Source organism: Lynx rufus, unplaced genomic scaffold, assembly GCF_022079265.1.
Source record: "Lynx rufus isolate CCGP_SWC_20201006 ecotype Redwood Valley unplaced genomic scaffold, mLynRuf1.p SCAF_3, whole genome shotgun sequence".
NCBI lineage: Eukaryota > Metazoa > Chordata > Mammalia > Carnivora > Felidae > Lynx > Lynx rufus.
The window spans coordinates 99,005,233-99,026,467 of record NW_025814845.1 but is presented as its reverse complement, the minus strand read 5'-3'; the positions used below and the strand labels follow the sequence as shown (position 1 = coordinate 99,026,467).

The window sequence follows — 21,235 nt, the reverse complement described above, 5'->3', positions numbered from 1 at the left end:
TTATGTACATTTTGAAGATATGAATGAAGGGAATATAATTAATTTAAATGGATTGGGTAGATTTAATTTTAATGGCCTGTAGAAAAACTATGTACTTCACAAAAAATCTGAAAACACGACGACTACAGCAGTGGAATTTGGGTTAGAAGATCAGGATCAAAGGAAAAGTAGATACTTTTTTTCTCTTTTTTTTCCCCTCCCTGTGAACTGCACACTGCTCTTTGCTATTCAGTGTTTCCATAAACTTTGCCTTGAAGTTTTCAGATACAAAGCATCTTATCTAAAAATACCATCAAAACTGTGCTCTCTGGATCTTGGAGATTATCGTTTTTTATACAACCAGCTCTTTCCAATGATTTCATGTCTGAGAATTAGAATTTTGCTACTCAAATTTGCTTATTATTATTTGGCACATTTCATATACTCTTTTTGAAAAAGTTTATTTATTTTGAGAGAGAGAGAGAGTGGGTGAGGGGCAGAGAGAGAGGGAGAGAGACAGAATCTCAAGCAGGCTCTGAACTGCCCGAACTGAAGGGCACAGGTACCCTTTTAATATGTCATAGGGAATGTTCTCCAGAAGCTGGCTTCAAGGCTTTACATTTGTATAAGTTTCAAATCTATATTAAACAATTGGGCAACACTATAGTCTCATAGAGCTAACTAGATTTAAATTTTTGTTAATGTTTATTTATTTTTGAGAAAGAGGGAGACAGAGTGCAAGTGGGGGGGTGGGCAGAGAGAGAGAGGGAGACACAGAATCTGGAACAAGCTCCAGGCTCTGAGCTGTCAGCACAGAGCCCGATGTGGGGCTCGAACCCACGAACCATGAGATCATGACCTGAGCCGAAGTCGGACACTTAACCGACTGAGCCACCCAGGCGCCCCAGAGCTAACTAGATTTAAAGTTTTGTGAATTATTTCTGCTGGATCTGATGGATGCTACCAAACTGTCAGGAGACATGTTGACTTTATTAATATGGTTTTCTAATTTATTAGTGAAGTAACACGTATAGAGAAATCAAAAAGTAAACCACTAAGTAGTCAAAATAGATGCACACACTAAGCCTTGTGTATCCTTCACAAAAAACCTCTAGAGCAATAATATAATATGCTAATGTCAGCAGAATTTACTTTACTTTTTATGCAATAAAAAACTTTTCTGTCCAAAAGTGTCACTGACATTTGAATACCTGAACGTGTTTGTAAAACTATAGAAAGGGATGATGGCTACACAGTGAAGGCTATCTCATCAATTTTCTGTGGAAAACAGGATACACTTTTGACTTTGTCTTTCAGTTTATGTTAGTTATTCCTTCTTTTTTTTTTTTTTTTTTCTTTCAACGTTTATTTATTTTTGGGACAGAGAGAGACAGAGCATGAATGGGGGAGGGGCAGAGAGAGAGGGAGACACAGAATCGGAAACAGGCTCCAGCCTCTGAGCCATCAGCCCAGAGCCCGACGTGGGGCTCGAACTCACAGACCGCGAGATCGTGACCTGGCTGAAGTCGGACGTTTAACCGACTGCGCCACCCAGGCGCCCCTAGTTATTACTTCTTTTAAAAAAATAGCCCAATTTTCAAAATACTTTGAAAGGCAAGACTCAAAAAAGGAGTGCTTTTAAAAGTTGTACATTAAGTCTCACATTACCTCTCATAAAATGTTTTTGAACCTTAAAAGGAAATAAAGGCCATGACAGTTTTAAAAAAAGACACAATAGCTGAGCTTTTAGTGCATAAAATATTTATTGACACCATTACCAAATAAAAGGTTTCCATCTCTGAGTGGTCAGCTGCCTAAGCATAGATAGATAGGATTTACTTAGCTATGTAAACTTGACCGAGTTCCTCAGTTAAATTCGCCTTTGTGTCTGACTATATCACGAGAACTTGCTTTCTACAGGTTACTTTTATATAAAGGCAACCTCAGTTAAGTGTAAGATGTGGGGCCAAAAAAGCCTCTTTGATTTTAAGTTGCATCACTAGACATGCTGCCCAGATCCTGGGTCATATAGTCCTTTGTATGCTGTCTTCTGTCCTCCATTAAGAGAGATCTGACAGATGGGTATGCATCTGTAGAGAGCAACCAGGATAGCAAAAGAGCCTAAATCACATCAGACAAGGAGAGAATGATTTGTCTTGTAGAAGAGAAAACAAAGAGAAGAAGGGACTCTTGCCTTCAGGAACTTGAAGGCCTGTGTGTATAAGAGAAATTAAAACTATAGAAGAGGACAGAGCTGGAGTTGATGCCAGGTGGTCATAGAGCAACGTGTCTCAATTTGGCAGAAGGGAGAGTGTCAGTTCTGTGGAAATGGCATCTGGATTTGCTACTACCTTATAATGGCACCTGCTCTTACTGCACGTGTCCAAGCAGAGGCTCTTTGAATGTGTGTTTGATGTGAATAGAGGAGTTTAGCATATCCTTCATGTCCCTTCCTTGGAAAAAGTTAGCATGTTTCTGGCTGTGCCGTTGAAAGTATTGTTTGTCTTTAAGGTGTCTGTTAGCCACTGTGAGCCTTGGTTTCTTCAGTTTATTAATACTTGGTGATTGCAGATATCATTGGTATAATGTACTGTCCTGCATCTTATTTCATTCTATGCTCTTACAGTTTCTGTGAGGTCCCAGGGCAGAGATTATTATCCCCAAGGTCAGGAGACCGTGGCTCTGCTCCGTGACAGGGAATGATTCACTCTAAGTGGTACAGTCAGAGTTTGGGTAACACCTCGCTTTTTGATTTCTAGTTCAGCATTTCACCTGCTTGGGAATACTTTACTGAGGTTCCTTTCAGCTTGACATATTTAGGGCACTAATTATTTGTAATGAAAAACAGATTTAACTTTTCACATCAATCCTTTTAAGTTATTTAACTTCCTGGGCATAATATTATGAATGCTGTTCAGTTAAAGAGACAGGGGTTTGTAAAAGTCTGTGTTTTCTCTGTCTGCTTTCCCATCTGAAGATGGGAATCTACGGGTCGAGATTATTCGATAATATGGAGGAGGAGATACAAGCAGATATACTAGAATGGTGTGTGTGTGTGTGTGTGTGTGTGTGTGTGTGAGCACAAAACAAGAATTTTAAACAGAATCTTTTCGAAAATCAACAGAAAAGAAACCCACACCCTTTGCTTAGAAACTATAAATCACGTTTCCTAGTGACAATCCTTGCTGATTTCTGAAAGTATGTCTCTTTGGTTTAAATCTGACCACAGTGTGCTGTCAGAACTGATCACTTGAGCAAACTTCTGGTTATTAGACACTGAAGGCAGGGCATTTGGCCTAACTTCAGTTAAAAACAATCGCAGAAAAAAAAAATTGCTTGTCCTTTGGATCCAAAAATATGATGACATTGTATACTCCAAAGATATCCATACCTTAAATCTTAGTGCTTGAAACTACCTTCTTTGAAAAACCTTGTTGAAGGACAGGCAGGGAAGTGTATTTTCTTTACTAAATAAATCCTACAGCATACTGTGACTTCTTGTTAAGGACATTACTGCTGTATTTTTTGGAACTGACTGTACTTCACTGCGTTAAATTTTACCTTATGTTAGATAAGATTCTATTGGTTATATTTTGCCATGTTCTGGAGACAAATCTGGCTGATTAGCCTTGCCCTGATGGCCTGTTATGTATTGAGTGAAAAATTCCTCAGACATTCAGAATAACTGAAAGAGAAAAATAGAGTAACATTGTAGATTTTTTTCCCTGTGAAAATTATCCGAATATTAAGTAAGCCCTGCTACCCAATTTAACACAGAACATACTTATATTTAAGGAAAGAGAATTTGTATTGGTTACCTGCTGCCAACTTGTTCTGTTACCTATAAGTTAGGGTTTTCTCCTACTGAGCTGAATCCTTTTTGTAATTTCCTTTGTTCTTTACTGGGTGGGAAGACATCAGCTGTGACTTCTATTTAATACTAATCTTTCCTCTGGAAAAAGGGACAGATCTAAAGTGGCACGTTCTCTAGATCACTTCAAAAGTGATGTCAGTAGCATTTAGCAGAGGCTAGAACCTGCCAAATTCCTACACAGTGATAATCTTCATTTACTATAAAGTGGCAAAGTCATAAACAACTGTATTGAAGTGTGAATGTTTTCATTTTTGCGTGAGGGTTTCTTCCCCTTCCCCACCTTCTCTAACTTTTTTTCTGTAACTGGCTTAGGAAGTCTGTGCAAATTAAACAGAGTTTGGGGCTGAGATAGTTTTTACTGCAAGATGAGAACATTTACTTCACTACAGGCCCCCAGGCATGTGGAAGACTGTTCTCAGTAGGACAGTAACCCATACACTTCATTTTCATGAAAATTCAAATAAAAGATGATGGTATTTGGAAGACTAGTTTTGATGGAAAAAAATACACTTTGGCTGCAAAGGTTAGTTAGATGCTGAAACATGATACTTAAGAGGAGTATCTTCTTTATTTGTTGGACTTTAAAAATGTTCAATTTATTACCTCAGGGTTCAGTATCAAATTAAAAATAGATAAATGGAGACTTTAATAGTAGCCATCTGTCTGGAGAGTTTTTATTTGGTTTCTCTGGAGAGAAGAAATATGGCTTAGATTATCTTTGAATGTCTCTTTTAGATATTTCATGAGGAGAATGCTGTGGTCAGGGTAGCAAGATAAAAGTCATGTGAGCAGATAATCTAACAGCTTTAGTGAAGTGTTGAAGACAGGGATAGGGGAATGAGGAAATGACCAGGCACTTGAAAGTTGGGGAAAACAGGTAGCCTGCAAAGATTGCATAGGAACGTAAAAGTCATTTGGGTAAGGGTGTCTAGAATAAAGTAAATGGAAAGTGGGTCTGTTAATGAACAAAAAAAAAATGATTTCGACTATGAATATGTAAGCAACCATAGTAACATCACTGCCTGTGATAGTGTTGTTATGAGAATATAAGTAATAGTGAATCAATATATAAGTTTGGATCTATTGAAAGTATCATGTTTCATCAAAATTTTAATATAAAATTAAATTGTGCTTGTCCCTTAAGCTGGAATGTAGTGTGAGAAGGTTATGGGCAACCAGAGAGTGCATATATCTAACGGACTGGAAATGAGTCAGTAATACTGAATAATTGGACGTATTTGGAGCCAAAGGGCCTGGGAAAAACACTGAAATATATGAAGAACAGACAATGCCCCTGGTAAAATGTGCTTACTATAATAAGTTACAGAGCAATCTTTGTTATGTTTCACATCTTTGGGAAAGAATTCCAAATATCAACCACATCTAATATATATGGTTCTTAATACTAGATGACAAATGTATGACTTAGAAGGGCCATGACTGTAAGTAGTCATATCCTCTCAAACTGAGATATGTCACAGACAGAGCCATTGGTGTTTCCCTAAATAAACTTAGCTGGATTTTGTGGATTTCAACAGTAGTTGTGTTACTGGTGGGAGAGTCTGTTGGGTGAATGGAGGTCTTGGTCCTTGGATTCTCCACAAGAAGATTTACATGGGGATCCCTGCCCCTCAAAAAGTCAGAAGGAAAGTAGCAAACACAAAGCAGTTTATTAAAGGGGAAGTACACTCTTAAAGTGGGTGAGCAGGCAGATTCCCCTGAGGTAGAATGGCCCCTAGGTTGTTTTGGGATTGGATATTATTGGGTCTCTGTGGGCTGGGAGGAGCTGTGAGGTACAGTGGCATGGTCTCTAATGGAGGCTGCTTCTTTTCATTTGGGAGACGCCCCCTACAGGTTGGGAGGAGGAGTTTGAACCTACAAGATTTGTATATGAACCCACAGGCAGCCTTTCTCCATGGGGGTGGGGAGGCTGTACCTGCAATGCAAAGGCATTATAATGAGTCTAGGGGTTACCCAGCGGCGGAGGTGAAGGGAAGAACTTATGCTCTGCACCTGTGGCTCTTGATTTGCCAGTCCCAAGGTTTTGGCAGCCACAAGGTGAGACTGTTGTGCCTCCGGGCATTTAACATGTTGCTTATTTTTCACCATCCTTGCCTCCAGCTCAGGTCTGTACCATTCCCCTTCTTGGATTTGGGACTCTGCCTCTGGGTGTTCCTTCCACTGCTCCTGTCCAGCTTCTACCTAACAGATGTAGGTTTTTAATTTTGGTCTTGAGAAAAATATTTTTTTCAAGCATCTAATGGTATTGCCACTTGTTCTGCTTAATTTAGCTGTTTGTCAATATAGTTTTGTTACTGTAGCTAGGGAGGAACCTGGCAAGGAGAATTTATACCCAAGTATTTAAAATTATTTGCCCTGTTTGAAGAAAGGTGGGTTGATGTCCTCTTTGAGGAGAGGTGTAGAAGGTCCTTTCTATCTATCCTAGCAGTGTTTCTCGACATTTCTGATGTTACCTGTTGGGCAGTGAGGGTTCCGGGTTGAGGGTAGGAACGTAGTACAATTTTTAAGTGCCTGCCAAAAGAGATCTTCTCAGCATGAGTTTATTTAGTGGGAAGTTACAGATTCCCATAGCTTCACACCTAAACATGAGATATAAATAGTAGGTGTTTATACTCCTAACTTCTTCTTTTAGCCAATTATAATATTGAAAATTAAATTCCTCCTTCTCAGTGAGGTCTGGCATTTCATTACCAAGATTTTTAAATGATTATTGAGAATCCTTGGGCATTTAAGAAAACAGGAATTGTTTGAGAAGCATGGCAGTGAATGTATATGATAGTAGAAACAGGTAAACTGTATTTTTTCTGGACAATATTTGCTGAAATCTTGAAATATTGGTTTTTTCAGTGCATGTAGCAGATATTTATATATGATAGTTTTTATGGGCAACTTGACCTCTATAGATGGCTTCCTGGTCGCATGTTAGTATATGATTGGGCCAGTGCAGTCTGTCTGATCTCAGTACCCATTATTTTCTCAGTTGCTCCTTCTGTTCTAGTCCCATGGCCTTTTTGCTGTTCTTTGAACAAACCTAATTTGTCTTTAACCCAGGGCCTTTCTATTTGCCTTTTATTTGCTGTTCCTTCTGTCTGGGAGCACTCTTTGGTTCTTCACTGCCTCATGCCTTCCTTCTTCTTCCTCTTTTTTTTTTTTTTTTAAGTTTATTTATTTTGAGAGAGAGAGAGTGAGAGAGAGCAAGTGAGCATGTGCACATGTGCGTGAGCCGGGGAAGGGCAGAGAGAGAGAGAATCCCAAGTGAGCTCTGTGCTGTCAGTGCAGAACATGACACGGGGCTTGAACCATGAGCTCATGACCTAAGCCAAAATCAAGAGTCAGATGCTTAACCGACTGAGCCACCCAGGTGCCCCTGGCGCCTTCCTTCCTTAGAGCTCTTTTCAGATCACCTTGTCAGAGAGGCTATGCCTGACCATGTCATCTGAGACTGTTCATCTCCCCTCACTCTGCTTCCTGCTACTCTTCTTTAGTTGTACTCACAGGACTTATCTTTACCTGAGGTTATATTCTATACTTGTTTGTTCTGAAGTGCTGTGATGCCAGGCCTCATCTATCCTGTTCACTAAAAGATTCCCAGTGCCTTAAGCTGTACCAGGCACATGGTAAGAACTCAATAAATTATGTTGAGTGAATGCATGATTGTCCAAATATACCATGAAAATACATATCTTATTAGGCTGGTTGTGCTTTATTTTATTAAATAAGATTTTGGAAATGTAGAATATGTTTATCCCCACCCCAAGTCTGCAAAGGTGAATTTGCATTCTTACATTTGCGTTACTTGGTGTTAGGGATCTGAAGTGCTAATCACTCATTCCTTCTTTCTTCTCCCCTGGATTCCAATTGAATATAGACACACAGTGAGTTGGATAGAGATTGATATATGTATTATTAAACTGAGCAGTGCCTGATAATCTACAATGCGGGGGCTTTGGAGAAGCTTGGTTTAAAGCAACTTGGGTTCAAGAATGTCCAATAGATTACACACTTCTTTGGCAGTTACCTTCCTCCCTCCAACTGAGTGTTGAGTGGTTCTGACCAGAAGGGCTTATGGCATGAAACACAAAGCAGAGGGCCCACTGTCCTCAGCAAGCCATCAGCAGTCTGTGAAAAGACAAAATGGGGCACTTGGGTGGCTCAGTTGGTTAAGCGTCCAAATCTTGATTTTGACTTGGGCATGCTCCCAGGGCCATGGGATTGAGACCCGCGTTGGGCTCTGTACTGAATGCGGAGCCTGCTTAAGATTCTCTCTCTTTCTCCCTCTGGCCTTCTCCCCCACTCATGCGCTCTCTTTCTCTCTAAAATAATTTTTTAAAAAAAGACAGAATGGAACTTGTTTTATTCACCTACTAGTTAAAAATGTGAAAATGTGGCTCAATGGATGTTAGATTCTACTGGTTACATTAGCAAGTCCTCCTCATATGGAAATGATTCAGTAAACAGGTGGAGAGACAAATTGAAAGGATTGCTCCAGCTCCACCCCCTCAACTGGGAACCAAGCAGTATCACCCTCTTCAGTGGAAAAAAGGGGACGGGTTGCAATTATGGTTATCCCCTGAGTAATTGCAGTTGCAACACATATATTGAAATATACCTACAAACAAATAATTTTAACCAGAAAAGAGCTATCAACACAGGATGTTTCTGAGAGTTGCTTGCAGTTGTGAGTCATCTAGACGTCTGCCAGATAAAATATTAGGCTCTATTTGTATGTGTGTTTAAGGGAAAGAATGGATGTTAATCCAGCATCTATTCAACACCTGTCAATAAGAAAGGTATATACTTATGAGATAATATCATATCCTACCCTTGATATGTTTAGTATGACTAATACTGACTTCAAGTGCAAACTCAGGAGCTTTTTATATTTCAGGTTCGTGGGAGTAAGGGAGAAGTTCTATACATTTTGGATGCTACCAATCCACGACACTCCAACTGGCTTCGCTTTGTTCATGAGGCACCATCTCAGGAGCAGAAGAACTTGGCTGCCATTCAAGTGAGCTTATTTGCTTCTTATTTGTACTATGTATGCTCTGTGAGGGGAATGAACTAATTTCTAACTGCACTCCCTGTTTTAGATTTATTTCCCAATGACTTGCTTCAAATAACAGTAACTATCTCATAAAGCAGAGAAATCTCATCTAGTCAGCATACGCAGGAAAGGGCAAGTCTAGTTGTAAATTGACACCAGATCACTCACTTTATGGGAATTCTTGAGGGAACGAATTACATGGTCTGATATTGTCCTTGGCAGATCTTGTTTTCAAGTACTTTTAATTCATTCAGTGGATATTGATAGTTTCCTTAGTTTGTTGGTTGTTTGGCTCATAGTAGGATATTCTGTGTTATTATTTGGGAAAAGCTTCATGGAGAAAATTTACTTGGGTATATCCCCATGACTGGACTTTGAGCTTCTTAAGTGAGGATAGTGTATTACTCAGAATTTTCCAGAGAAATAGAACCAATAGGGTCTCTATGTCTATGTCTATGTCTATGTGTATATGTGTGTGTGTGTACACACACACACACACACATATATATATATATATATATATATATATATATATATTAGAGACGGTGGGGGGTAGAGAGACAGAGACAGAGACACAGAGAAAGATTTATTATAAGGTATTGGCTCGTATGATTATGGAGGCTGGCAAATCCAAAATCTGCAGAGCTCAAAATCCCACTTTGAGTCTAGAGGCCATAGAACAAGGAAGCTGCTATAGAATTTGAATTTGAGAACCATCAGGCTGCCATAGAATCAAGAAGAACCAGTGTCCCACTTCACATGCCGTTAGGCTGGAAGAGCAGATATTACAGTGTGAAGGTCATAAAGCAGGAGAATTCTCTTATTTGGGGAGGATCACCTTGTAGTTCAATTCAGGCCTTCAATTGATTGGATCAGGCTTACCCACATGTGGAGGGCAATTTGCTTCACTCAAGTCCATTTATTTAAATGTTAATTTCATGCCAAAACATCCTCACAGAAACACCCTGAATGATGTTTAAACAACTATTTGGGAATCCTGTGGCTCAGTTAACAAAATTAACCATCCCAAGTGGGAACCGTATTTTATTGAATTCTGTCTGTATCCCTGTATCCTAGTATAGTGCTGCATGTAATGTTAGGCTCTGATACAAACTATGAGTTGAACTTAGGTGATTCCACAGTAGAAACTCGGCCAAGAAGAGAAAAAGTTAAGGCAATAAGTTCTTAGAGGAGTTCTCTAATTAAAACTCACTGATTGGATGATTAACAGAACAAAAAAACATTACATTCTGTTGGGGAATTGACTCATTTCATGGGAAAACCCAGCTCATGGATCCTAAACTACAGAAGAAGCAGCAAAACAATGGTTAGCAGAAGTAAGAGAAGGGAAAATAATAAGGGAACTAGTATTTCTTTAAGTATTTACCATGTGTGCTGTTCTAGAAGCTTCATATACATCATGTATTTATTCATAAGAACTGTGAAAGTTTAATAATTTGCTGAGGGTTATCTAATTTCACTCAATTCTGAGTGTAATACCATTGGTCACAAGAGGGAAAATACATAGAATTAGGTTTTAAAGTAACCAGAAAGATAGTCATCTAGACTATTCCACTTCCTGGTATTTTTAGCTAACCAAATCTTTTCAGTACACATAAGTATTAGATATAACCAATGTGATTACTGTCTTTTTTTTTTTTTTTTTTTTTGTATGGATCAATGAGAGATGCCTCTTACCAACAGGCTAGGGCGGGATGAAAAATAAGATCCTCCAGCAGTTAGAGATATTCAAGCCACTTTTTAGATTATTCATGACATACTTTTGATTCAACAACAGATTTAAACTGATCTCTTTAAATGTGTAGACATTAAGTTATTTCAAGTATTTTGTTTTATTTTTTGTGGTTTCTGGAGGCAGTCATCTCATAGCAGCTTTGGTTACCTCACAATTTTCATTTCCAGACTCAGTTTAAGTGCTTCCTTGTGAATGTTACCAATATCAAAAAGCCCATGAAATTTACTTCAGGCAAAACCATTGTTTTGTTTTCTTTATTATTGTGTTTTAGATAGTATTATTGTATTATCTATCTATCTATCTATCTATCTATTTATTTTAAGTTTATTTCTTTATTTTGAGAGAGAGTGGGGGAGGGGCAGAGAGAGAGGGAGAGAGAGAATCCCAAGCAGGCTCCACACTGTCAGCACGGTGCCTGACGTGGGGGTTCAATGTCACAAACCATGGGATAGGGCCTGAACTAAAATCAAGAGTCAGATGCTTAACCAAAAGAGCCACCCAGGTGCCCCGAGGAGGCTATTCTATTTAAAATAGATTCTTTCCTCCTTATGCTTAAATAATGATTTTAACCTTTGCTCAGACGACACCTTTTGTTTGAGAAATTTCTTCCTATTGGCTGTTATTTCTGTAGCATCAGTAGCTCTCTCCATTTGCCTGAGTTTCCAGGGTGTGCTCAGTTTTGAGTTTTGTCTCAGACTCCCTTAGATAATCCTTGTTTAAGTATTTCCTCTAACTGTACGTTTTGCTTGTAATGATCCCTTTAGGTAATGGAGTACTATGTCAGTATTTGCTCTCTATGCCCTATTTATTTATTTCATTACATGGTGGCCACCTGCATATCTGTCTTTCTTAGTAACCGTGGTTGCTTGGACTTACAAAATTTTCATGTTCATTCTGTACATTCATTGTACAACTTTTTCTCTATATTAACTATCTTTCTTTACTTGAAAGACAATAGGAATCCACAAAACATTATTGTTGCAACTTTGATACTCTAAGAAATTATTATTTGGTTGAAGAGGAGGTGAAGTGGGGGTAGGATTAGAATAGGATTCATAAACTAACTAGAGGCTCTGTGAAGTTTCATACTTGAATTTAATTAGAATCTGTTCAGAGGCCACTGTGAGTATCTTTGGGTGCACAAGTGATGACAGGGCCTTTAATTCCTTTTAATGTTGTTTTGGCCTTTACTTAGATGGGGGTTTAGTGCACTGTTACCATGTTTCTTGCCATGGAGCACAGTATGGATCTTTGTTAACTCCCTTGATGGAACCTCTTTTTCACTTGAACAGTAGCTGGAGTAGCAGATTGTTCAGGGTTCAAAATCACATCTGAGCTGGGGGCAGAGGACATAATGCTTGGGTCACAAGGCTGACAGTGATGTCAGCCTTCTAATTCGTTGGGATAATCTCCTGAGGGTTGCATTCCAGAAACATTGAGTTGGTAGGAGAAGATCATAATGTTTCCTGCATAACATTATGAATCACTTACATTCCAAATTGTATCTGAAATTTGGGGTATTCAGGAAATTTTTTATTTGAGCTGTATGTCCCAGGAGTGGAGTAAATGAGAAACATTTGTGGCTATGTGGCTTGCTTGGTGGAAAACGTCAATACTTGGTCCAATTTTTTTGGACTAGGGATTAAGAATTTGAGGTCTGTTTTGGCAGTGGATTGAAACTCCTTTTTGGAGACTTAGTTTACTTGTAGTTTTGCAATTTATTTGATTTTGGAAAATTTGCTTTGGAAATGATTTAAATATATGAATTATTGAAGGATCTCTTCAGCAAAAAATTCTTCCCACATGCACACATTTTAGAATAATTAGTTGAACTGTATGTCCAGACTTATGAGAAATATTTCCAACTGAACCAGACAATTCAAAGTGTGAAAGATGTGGCTTAAAATGAACCAAAAGAATTCTTAGGCTCCATAAAAAATGGGTGATTCTTATTAAGTATTAATTTTGTTACCCCAAAGGAAAAAATGTAATATTTGAAAAAAAAGATTTGACCTACTCAGTGTTTTGCAGGCTTTAAACATTTTCTGATCTTTTCATAGAAAACTATTTAAGTACAGGATTATGCATTTAAAGTTGAGACTTTGAATTCTTGGGACATTTCAGAGAGAGTGCTACATCTCATGTTCTTAAGGACATATTTCCAGGCATCACTTCCCTGGGACTTTTTGCAATATATTATCAACATAAATGAAAAGGTGTCTTGGTGTTACAGAGAAAAAGGAGCATATGGAAAAACATTTGGGTTTTGATATACCTCATAAGGGATGTCACATTGTGGAGATGGTCTAAATAAGTTGAGAGAGCACTAGGTATTGAGCCAAACTTGTGACGTCAACACAGGCGGGTCCCAATTCTGATGTCAGTTTAGTTGTCCCATTACCAGGAGAGCTATTTTATTACATGTTCTTTTCTGTCCTTCCTCTGCCTTGTGTGAGGATGGACAGACACTCTTACTTTATCCTGGAGTCTTCTGTGACACATGATATTTCAAAATGGCAGAGCTGGGGGATCAAATGTAGATTTCCTAAGAGTGAAGCAACTAGAATATTTTTAAAGCATGGATAAGACTTTATCCATTGTCATCCAGACACTTATCAAATAGTGTTGATGTAGCATTCATATAGCAGGTACCATTATAGCAACCAAGCAACCAAAAAATAAAAAAAAAAAAATCAAAAAGATTTTTCATTTCTACACCAAATTAGTTTTCTCTAATTTAGTTTCTTCTCTATTTCTGTTTCTTCTTATCAGATTTATATAAGTGGCATTTTTATAATATTTTCTAGAATCTGTTACAGAATATTAAGGTACAACTGTCTAATGATTTTCTTCAGTAATACCATAAAATATCAGTTAAATAATATGCAAATCTTTTAAGGGATTATCTTACAGCAAAGTACATATTTGCCTTTCATGAGGTAAAAGTTTAAATAAAGTACAATTACAAGTACAATTACAAGCAGTTGGTCCTCTGAAGTTTTAAATTCTAGCTCTGCTGTGGCCACATATTCCTGTAGGGAGCAGAGGAATTATTATATTGTTTGTCAACTTATTATTCTAAGTCAGAGTATAATTTGTTGACAAGTCAAATGAGTATTTATAGAAATATCCTTAAGTGATGCATAGCGATAACCTTGAAATATATGTTAATCCTTAGTAATGATGATGAAGATGGCAGCTAACACTTACTGAACACTTACTATGTGCCAGTAAGTGCTTCTGTGTATTATAACCCTGATCCTTACCCTGACCCTATGAGGAAGGTGCTATAATTGTCACCAACCTTTGTAAGCTGAGGATGCTGATACACAGACTCTAAGTAAGTTGCCTGAGACCACACAGCCAAGAAGTACTGGCTAGGAATTGAACCCAGGTGACCTGTCTTCTCTTCCCACCCTCTGAACCTCTGTGCTCTAAAACCTTAGAATTGAGATAATTTATAAAGGAGTAAATTCAGATTTTGAGAACGTTCCATGTTTCTGAACTTGCTACCTAGATATTTTGAAACTGCTGAACATTTGCAAAATTGTTTATTTATATAAAGTTTTTATTTAAATTCTAGTTCCATTTATGGTAAAAATGGTTTCAGGTATAGAATTTAGTGATTAGTCACTCACATATAACACCCAGTGCTCATCACAACCAGTGCCGTCCCCAATACCCATCACTTATTTAGCCCATCCCCCCACCTAACACCTTGCAGCAGCCCTGTTTGTTTTGTATAGCTAAGAGTCTCTTATGGTTTGCTTTTCTTTTTTTCTCCCTTCCCTATGTTCAGTTTAAAAATATAGATATTTTAAAGTTATTTACATCATATATTCCTTTATCTTTTTTAAGTTCTCAAGCTATCCTGAATTCAAGCATTGCACCTTCTTTTCCTTTACATAAAGGTAATGCTTAGGTAATATTTGTCCTTGCCTCTTCTCTCCTTTGGTTCCTTTCTCCCCAGCTGCTAGCTAATGTGTTAAAAGTGTGTTACAGTTAACATTTAAATCTCTTGATATTAATAATAGTAAAATTCTAGGATCTGAGCATGGCAGGTTGAGTATAGGGGAAAATTTTGAGTAGGTGGGACTTCCTGGGCTTTTGAAGCAAGACACCATACAGGTAATTTCTTCTACTATCTCCATTGAAGACTACTCCCGCTTGCCAGTGTCCATGTCTCATCCAGCAACAAAACAGACCGTTGTGGCACCTTTGACTATGAGGATTCTGTGAATCACTTTTATTAGAGAATTTCTTTTGAATAATTTTTCAGAATGATTTTCATCTAGCTTGTCTTATCTGTATCTCTTTGTGATTGCATTAGTTATCTATTGTTATGTAACAAATTTGCCTCAGATTTAACAGTTTGAAACAAAGAACATTCATTACTTCATATGTGTTCTGAGGATCAGGAATTTAGGAGCAACTTAACTTGGGTGGTCCTGGAGTTCTAGCTCAAGGACTGCCATGAAGTTGTGATCAAGCATTAATTATCTGGGGCTGTTTGAAATCTCCAAAGACTTGATTAGGGGTGGGGATTCTACTTCCAGGATCACTCACATGGCTTCTTTACCATGTAAACATTCCCGGGGGTTCCTTATGACATGAAAGTTTGCTTCTCTGAGAGTGATGCGAGAATGAGAGAGAGAGAGAGAGAGAGAGAGAGAAGGAGAGAGGTGGGGGGGAGGGGGAGAGACAAGCAATCTTTTATAACCAAGGTTTGGGAATGACATACTGTACCATTATTGCTGTGGAATGCTACTAGTCACATAGACACAGACCAACCCTGCTATAGTGGAGGAGGAGACTACACAAGGGTAGTGAATTCCAGGAGGTGGGGCATCATTGGGGGCCATCTTTAAGGCTGGCTCTGGCAATGGTCAATGAGGAAAATTTGCTTTAGAGCACAACAGGGAAAGGTTAAAGTTCGTGGACAAAACAAGGACTTGATACAGACTCAGAGGAATGCAGAACCAGCCCAGTTTGGATATTATTAAGAAAGGCAATTTAAGCAGTAGATTCCTGGCTCTGACCCTTGCTGGCTGAGCAGTTCACTTAATGCATTCATTCACCTGATAGCTCTCGAGGATCTGCTATGTGCCAGGGCCTGTCCAGAACGCTGGAGATATTGTAGTTAAAAAGACGAGCTAGTTACTGTCTCCATAGTGGTTAAAATAATCTTTGAACTCTTCCTTTTTGTGAATTAATGATAACAATACCACCTCATTGGATTTTGTGAAGATTAAATTAAACAAGGGTAACATATGCCAAACACCTGGCCCCTATGTGTGCCAGTATAAGTTAGCAACTATTTTCATGATCACAGCTCTGCCAGGTTTATAGTTTTTGTCTTTATCGTTTTGTTTCTATAGAAAACAGAGCAAAATCTACTTCATTTCTTCTAACATCTTCTCGAGGTAGCAAGTATAAATTCCAAGCATGTAGAAGACTCTTTAGTAAGTATTCACCACTCAGGGAACAACCTGCTATGTGGAATGACTAAATCCTAGCGGGCCTGCTCTCAACTATGCAGCGGCAGCCTGCTTGCCTGCTCCTGAGTGTCCTGGTTGCTGGATGCACAGGGAAGCATGCGTCTGCCCAGGCCACTTGAGTACTGCTTGCTGTGACTCTGTATTGGCTGTAGCTGTGTGGCTTGTCTTCCCTTTGGAAAGATAACTAGGACTTTGTAAATGTGAGAAATGTCCTGTGGGGAAGGTGCCCTGTTGTACTGTGCAGAGACCTTTATCAGATACAGTGATTTGGACAACCTTTAGAGATAGGTTTAAGATCATTTTGATTGTGCTAAGACACTTTTCAGCTTTTTAAAAGAAGCAGGTTTTGTGCAGGCCGATTGTCTCTTAGCACATCGACATTCTGCCTGCTTTCAGGTATCTTTCAGAATGGGGAATGCTGGATGTTCGTAGGTATCGTCTCTAGAAATCATTTAAAAGGCTCCTGTGCTTTCGTAATTTGTAACCCAGCAAGGTCCACCTCTGTGGCATTAACCAAAGGGAAGCTAGAGGGCCAAAGAATGCTTATTTCCTAATTGATTTGGGGCCTTTGTTAATAGGATTGGTGATAGTGTAACTATGAAGTAGAACTTAAAATAGGAATTCTGTGAAATTATTCTTCTGGGAGGAAAAGCGTTGAGTCTTATATTTAAAACTTAATTTAAATTTATTACTAATTTAAAAGTAAATTCTATTTAATTTAATTTAATCTAGAATTTTTAAAATTTAAAAGCAAATTATTTAATTTAAAAATTTCCCAATACCTCCAGAATAGAAATCCAAACTGCCTAATATGTCCGTGGGCTCACTTGGAGAAATCATTTACTTATACATGTGTTTCTGTCACTGGACTGAGATTGTCAAGAACAGTCTGTATTGGTTATGTTTGTTTTCCCGCTGCCGACGTGGCCTGGATGTATCTAGTCGGGCTCAGCGAGCGCTCAGTGACCTGGCCTCACTGCTCCTTCCACTGCTTTTTCTTTCCTGATGTATACCTAGTTGGTTGTGCCTTGTCAGTTTGGAAGAAAGCTTATGTCTGTTTCCTTTGAAATAACAGAAAGCAAATGCTTCCACTTGAACTCTGGTCTGCTGTTTATGTGTATGTGAGTATTTGGTCTGGCAAGGTGTTACATTTTTACTCTGTGAGTGCTGAGTATGTACTGGTATGTGTGCATACATTTCAGTCTACTGTGTGAGTATTTTATCTCTTAGATGACTGTGTGGCCAACAGCACCTTGTTGTTAAGTCAGAGATTTTTTTTTTTTTTTTACAGATATTACTACAGATAGTCTTAAGTTTAGATACTCCGTTGATTAACAACCCAGCAAGCAGTCCACTCTGGACTAACTCAGAAACCTAGGCTATGGGATAGGGAAGTGACAGAGGTTTGTGGGAAAGATGATATTTGCTGCGAGCTGGTTCTTTGAAATTATACTTAACAAATGTAATATTAGGATTTGAAAATTAATCAGCACTGTATTAAATACACTGGAACTGTGCTTTATAATTACAAGGTTTAAGAAGAGATGTGGTAGAAACTAAAAAGAAGAAAGTTTAAAATATTGTAGTTGCTAAAAAATATAATGTAAAGAAGAGGCATTTGTGTTAGATACAGTGAAGCAAATAACATGAATACCCCATATCAGAGGAGGAAATTAAAATTATGTATATATAACTATATATAATATATTATATGTATATATAATAATATTATTATATGTATTATATGTACATATATGTATATATTATATATTTATATATTATGTATATGTATTATATGTACATATATGTAATATATGTATATATGTATATATTATTATATGTATATATATTATATTATTATATATACATATATATTTAAGTGTTAAATCTAAAATATAGACAACAAAAATATACTACTTGTTTTCAAGCAAGATTTTTTTGGGTATAAACATAAAGAGTAAAATGGCTTTATTTTTGTTTTTTTAAAACTGGAGATACATTTTATGATGAGTTTTAGATTATTTTTTAATGACTGATATTAAATACAGTAGTCAGTAAACTGCAGAGTGAAGTTAATTTAATGCATATAACACAAACACTAGAATTAGCCACATTTAGTTATGAAGGGAAGTTGGGTTTTCTAGGGAAATTTTTATTTAAAGACATGTGCTCCATTCAGTGCATGTGTGGGTTCTCATAAAAGGTTCAGCTACTACTTAGCAATACAAAGTAAAATGTGAAGTTCTACATTATATCACTGAATTAATAAAATATTCAAAAGAAAGTATAAAATTTATGTTATAATTTATATATCTTTCAATTAATGTAACCTGCAATAAAGTTATACTGTATCCAGGTAAGTATATTAAATTCTGAGAATTTGAGAAAACTGGCTCACAAAACCTTAGGAAAAATGTTTCTTAGAATCTAATCTAATCATCCTTAATTGTGTCTTAGTCCTCTTTAAAAATCTCACATGATTCAAAAAAGACATCTTGGGGAAAGGAAAAAGGAAGATTAGTTACTGAGTTGTAGACTATTATTTGTGCTGCTTTATTGCATCAAGAAGGTAGGTACAGAGTTGAATGGGAGGGGAATTCTAAGATTTGAATTGTGACATTCCCTTTTACTTGGAGTATGTTTAGCAAGAGTCTGGAAAGTAATTAAGTATATCATTATCATGGCTGACTTATGTCAAAACTATACACACTTTTTATTATGCTTAATTAAATGCATAATCAGTTGAATAATGCATCTATTATTTCTTAAGTTGGGACTTAATATACATTTTATTTAATTCACCTCAGTGGGCAGAGATTAAAGCAATATTTCCTGGTTTCTTTTCTTGTAGTTAACTAAGTCCTTTGAGATATTGCTGTGCACACTTAATGGTTGTTTACATATCTGTCTATGCTATTAGTCTTTTTTTCCTCTCTTTCGTTCGTTCATTCGTTCTATTAGTTTTCCATACAGGAAAAAGGAACAAGAAGGGGCATGGTCATTCTTGCCAAGAGTTAACCTGACTGTTCTTCTGGCAATAGCATGTAAACCCAGCTAGGCTTTTGAAAGCTTTCCTTCTGTGACTTAATTCAATCCGCCCATTTCTAGACTTTGGAGCGTAGTGTGCTTGTAAGTAGCTTTTCTTCCCTTTTCTCATTTTCTTTTCTTTATCAGTTTTAAATGCATATTATTGGGCATTTATATGCTTTTATTAAACTTCTGTAAATATATTCTGCTTTATTTTTTTAATGTTTATTTATTTTGAGAGAGAGAGAAAGAGAGAAAGAGAGAGAGAGAGAGAGAGAGAGAGAGAGAGAGAGCCTGAGCATACAAGATGGGGAGGGGCAAAGAGAGGGAGACAGAGAATCCCAAGCAGGCTTCATACTGTCAGCACAGAGCCCAATACAGGGCTTGATCCCATGAACCATGAGATCATAACCTGAGCCGAAGGCAAGAGTCGGATACTTAACCAATTGAGCCACCCAGGTGATCTGATATTCTGCTGTATTTCAATTCATGGTAAGATCGATGCCACATTGTATAGAAAAGTGATATATGATAATCCCTTGAAATACTTTGCACCTTGTTATTCAATAACACGATTTTTAACTCTGTTGAGATCATCTAAAACCCGTAGGAAACCCTATCATAATTTTAACCCTAGAAAATCAGTCACTAAAACTAAAAACAAAACAAGACAAATGAAAACTGATTATCCATAGTTATGAAATGAGATTTCAAATTGTGCCACTTTGGGCCATTATAAAAATTTGTCACATTTTTGTATCAACATTATCTTACTTAATTTTAACAGTCCGCCTCCCCCAAATGGTAGTATTATCCCATTTTGCAGATGAAAAAGCTGAGCCCGAGTTTATAGAGCCTTGGAATAGTGGAGCAGAGCTTCCCATCCCATATCCATATTCTCCCAATCAGAGGGATGATGAGCACCGGAGTCAATTTTTATCTAGAAGAAACAGAGGAATACATGTACATTTAGGAGCAATTCTGAATATATGCTTCAAGTACATTTTTTTGGTCACCATGCTGTATATGATATTTTCAGGACCTATTTATTTTATAACTGAAAGTTGGTACCTGTTGACTAATTTCACCCATATTACCAATAAATGCATTTTTAGTAAATGAATTGGGGTGATAGTTACAACTGACCTATTGCCAAAGCTAGTGAAATATGTAACTGAGACTTAGAGGAGAAATCACAGATAGAGGTCACTGGGGATTGAGGACACTCTATTTAGAGGTTCAGTGGTTAAGAGAATATAACTAGCCTGTTTTAATGTTTGGAAATACATGAAAATTAAAAGATATTCTAAAAATATATATTCACCGCTTATTTTGGTGAATGTTAACAAAGGTGATATGTATAAAACTTGCACATCCATCAGCTCTGACAGCAAACGTGCACACCTACTTACAAGCCCACTCATTCTCTTTCCTTTCTCCCAGCATAGAGAAGTGTCCCCTCCTCTCTCCTGAGAACAAGTCCTCCACCTGTGTACCTCCTTCTGATGAACACTTCTGACATAGAGTATCCCTTCTCTTCACTCGATACTCACCCTCTCACACTCAACAGGATTCTTGTCATTGATTTTATTTTATTTATTTATTTTTCAATGTTTATTTATTTTTGGGACAGAGAGAGACAGAGCATGAACGGGGGAGGCACAGAGAGAGAGGGAGACACAGAATCGGAAACAGGCTCCAGGCTCTGAGCCATCAGCCCAGAGCCTGACGCGGGGCTCGAACTCACGGACCGCGAGATCGTGACCTGGCTGAAGTCGGACGCTTAACCGACTGCGCCACCCAGGCGCCCCTTGTCATTGATTTTAAACATTCACACTTCTCTTTTCAAAATCGTTTCCTCTTGTTTCTACATCCCCTTGCAGCAGGGATCCTCTCTCCTTACTTGAATTGTCTCTATGCTGGGTCTCCGGTTTTCTCACCTCTGGCACACTCCTCAACCCACACTGACCTGGCATCTGGTGGCTCTCTTTCAGGCCACCAGTGCTCTCTGCATCACTAAAGCATTCCAGGCT

General features: G+C 37.8%; 1 protein-coding gene across 2 annotated transcripts in view; it reads left to right on the top strand.

The window, feature by feature from the left end:
* PRDM5 (PR/SET domain 5) overlaps nt 1-21,235 on the top strand; it is a 206,685-nt gene that overhangs the window by 61,099 nt on the left and 124,351 nt on the right. For both annotated transcript variants that reach the window (XM_047090496.1, XM_047090495.1), the window contains exon 3: nt 8,763-8,885. In XM_047090496.1, coding sequence (XP_046946452.1) covers nt 8,763-8,885 — 123 coding nt within the window. The remainder of the gene's footprint in view (nt 1-8,762; nt 8,886-21,235) is intronic.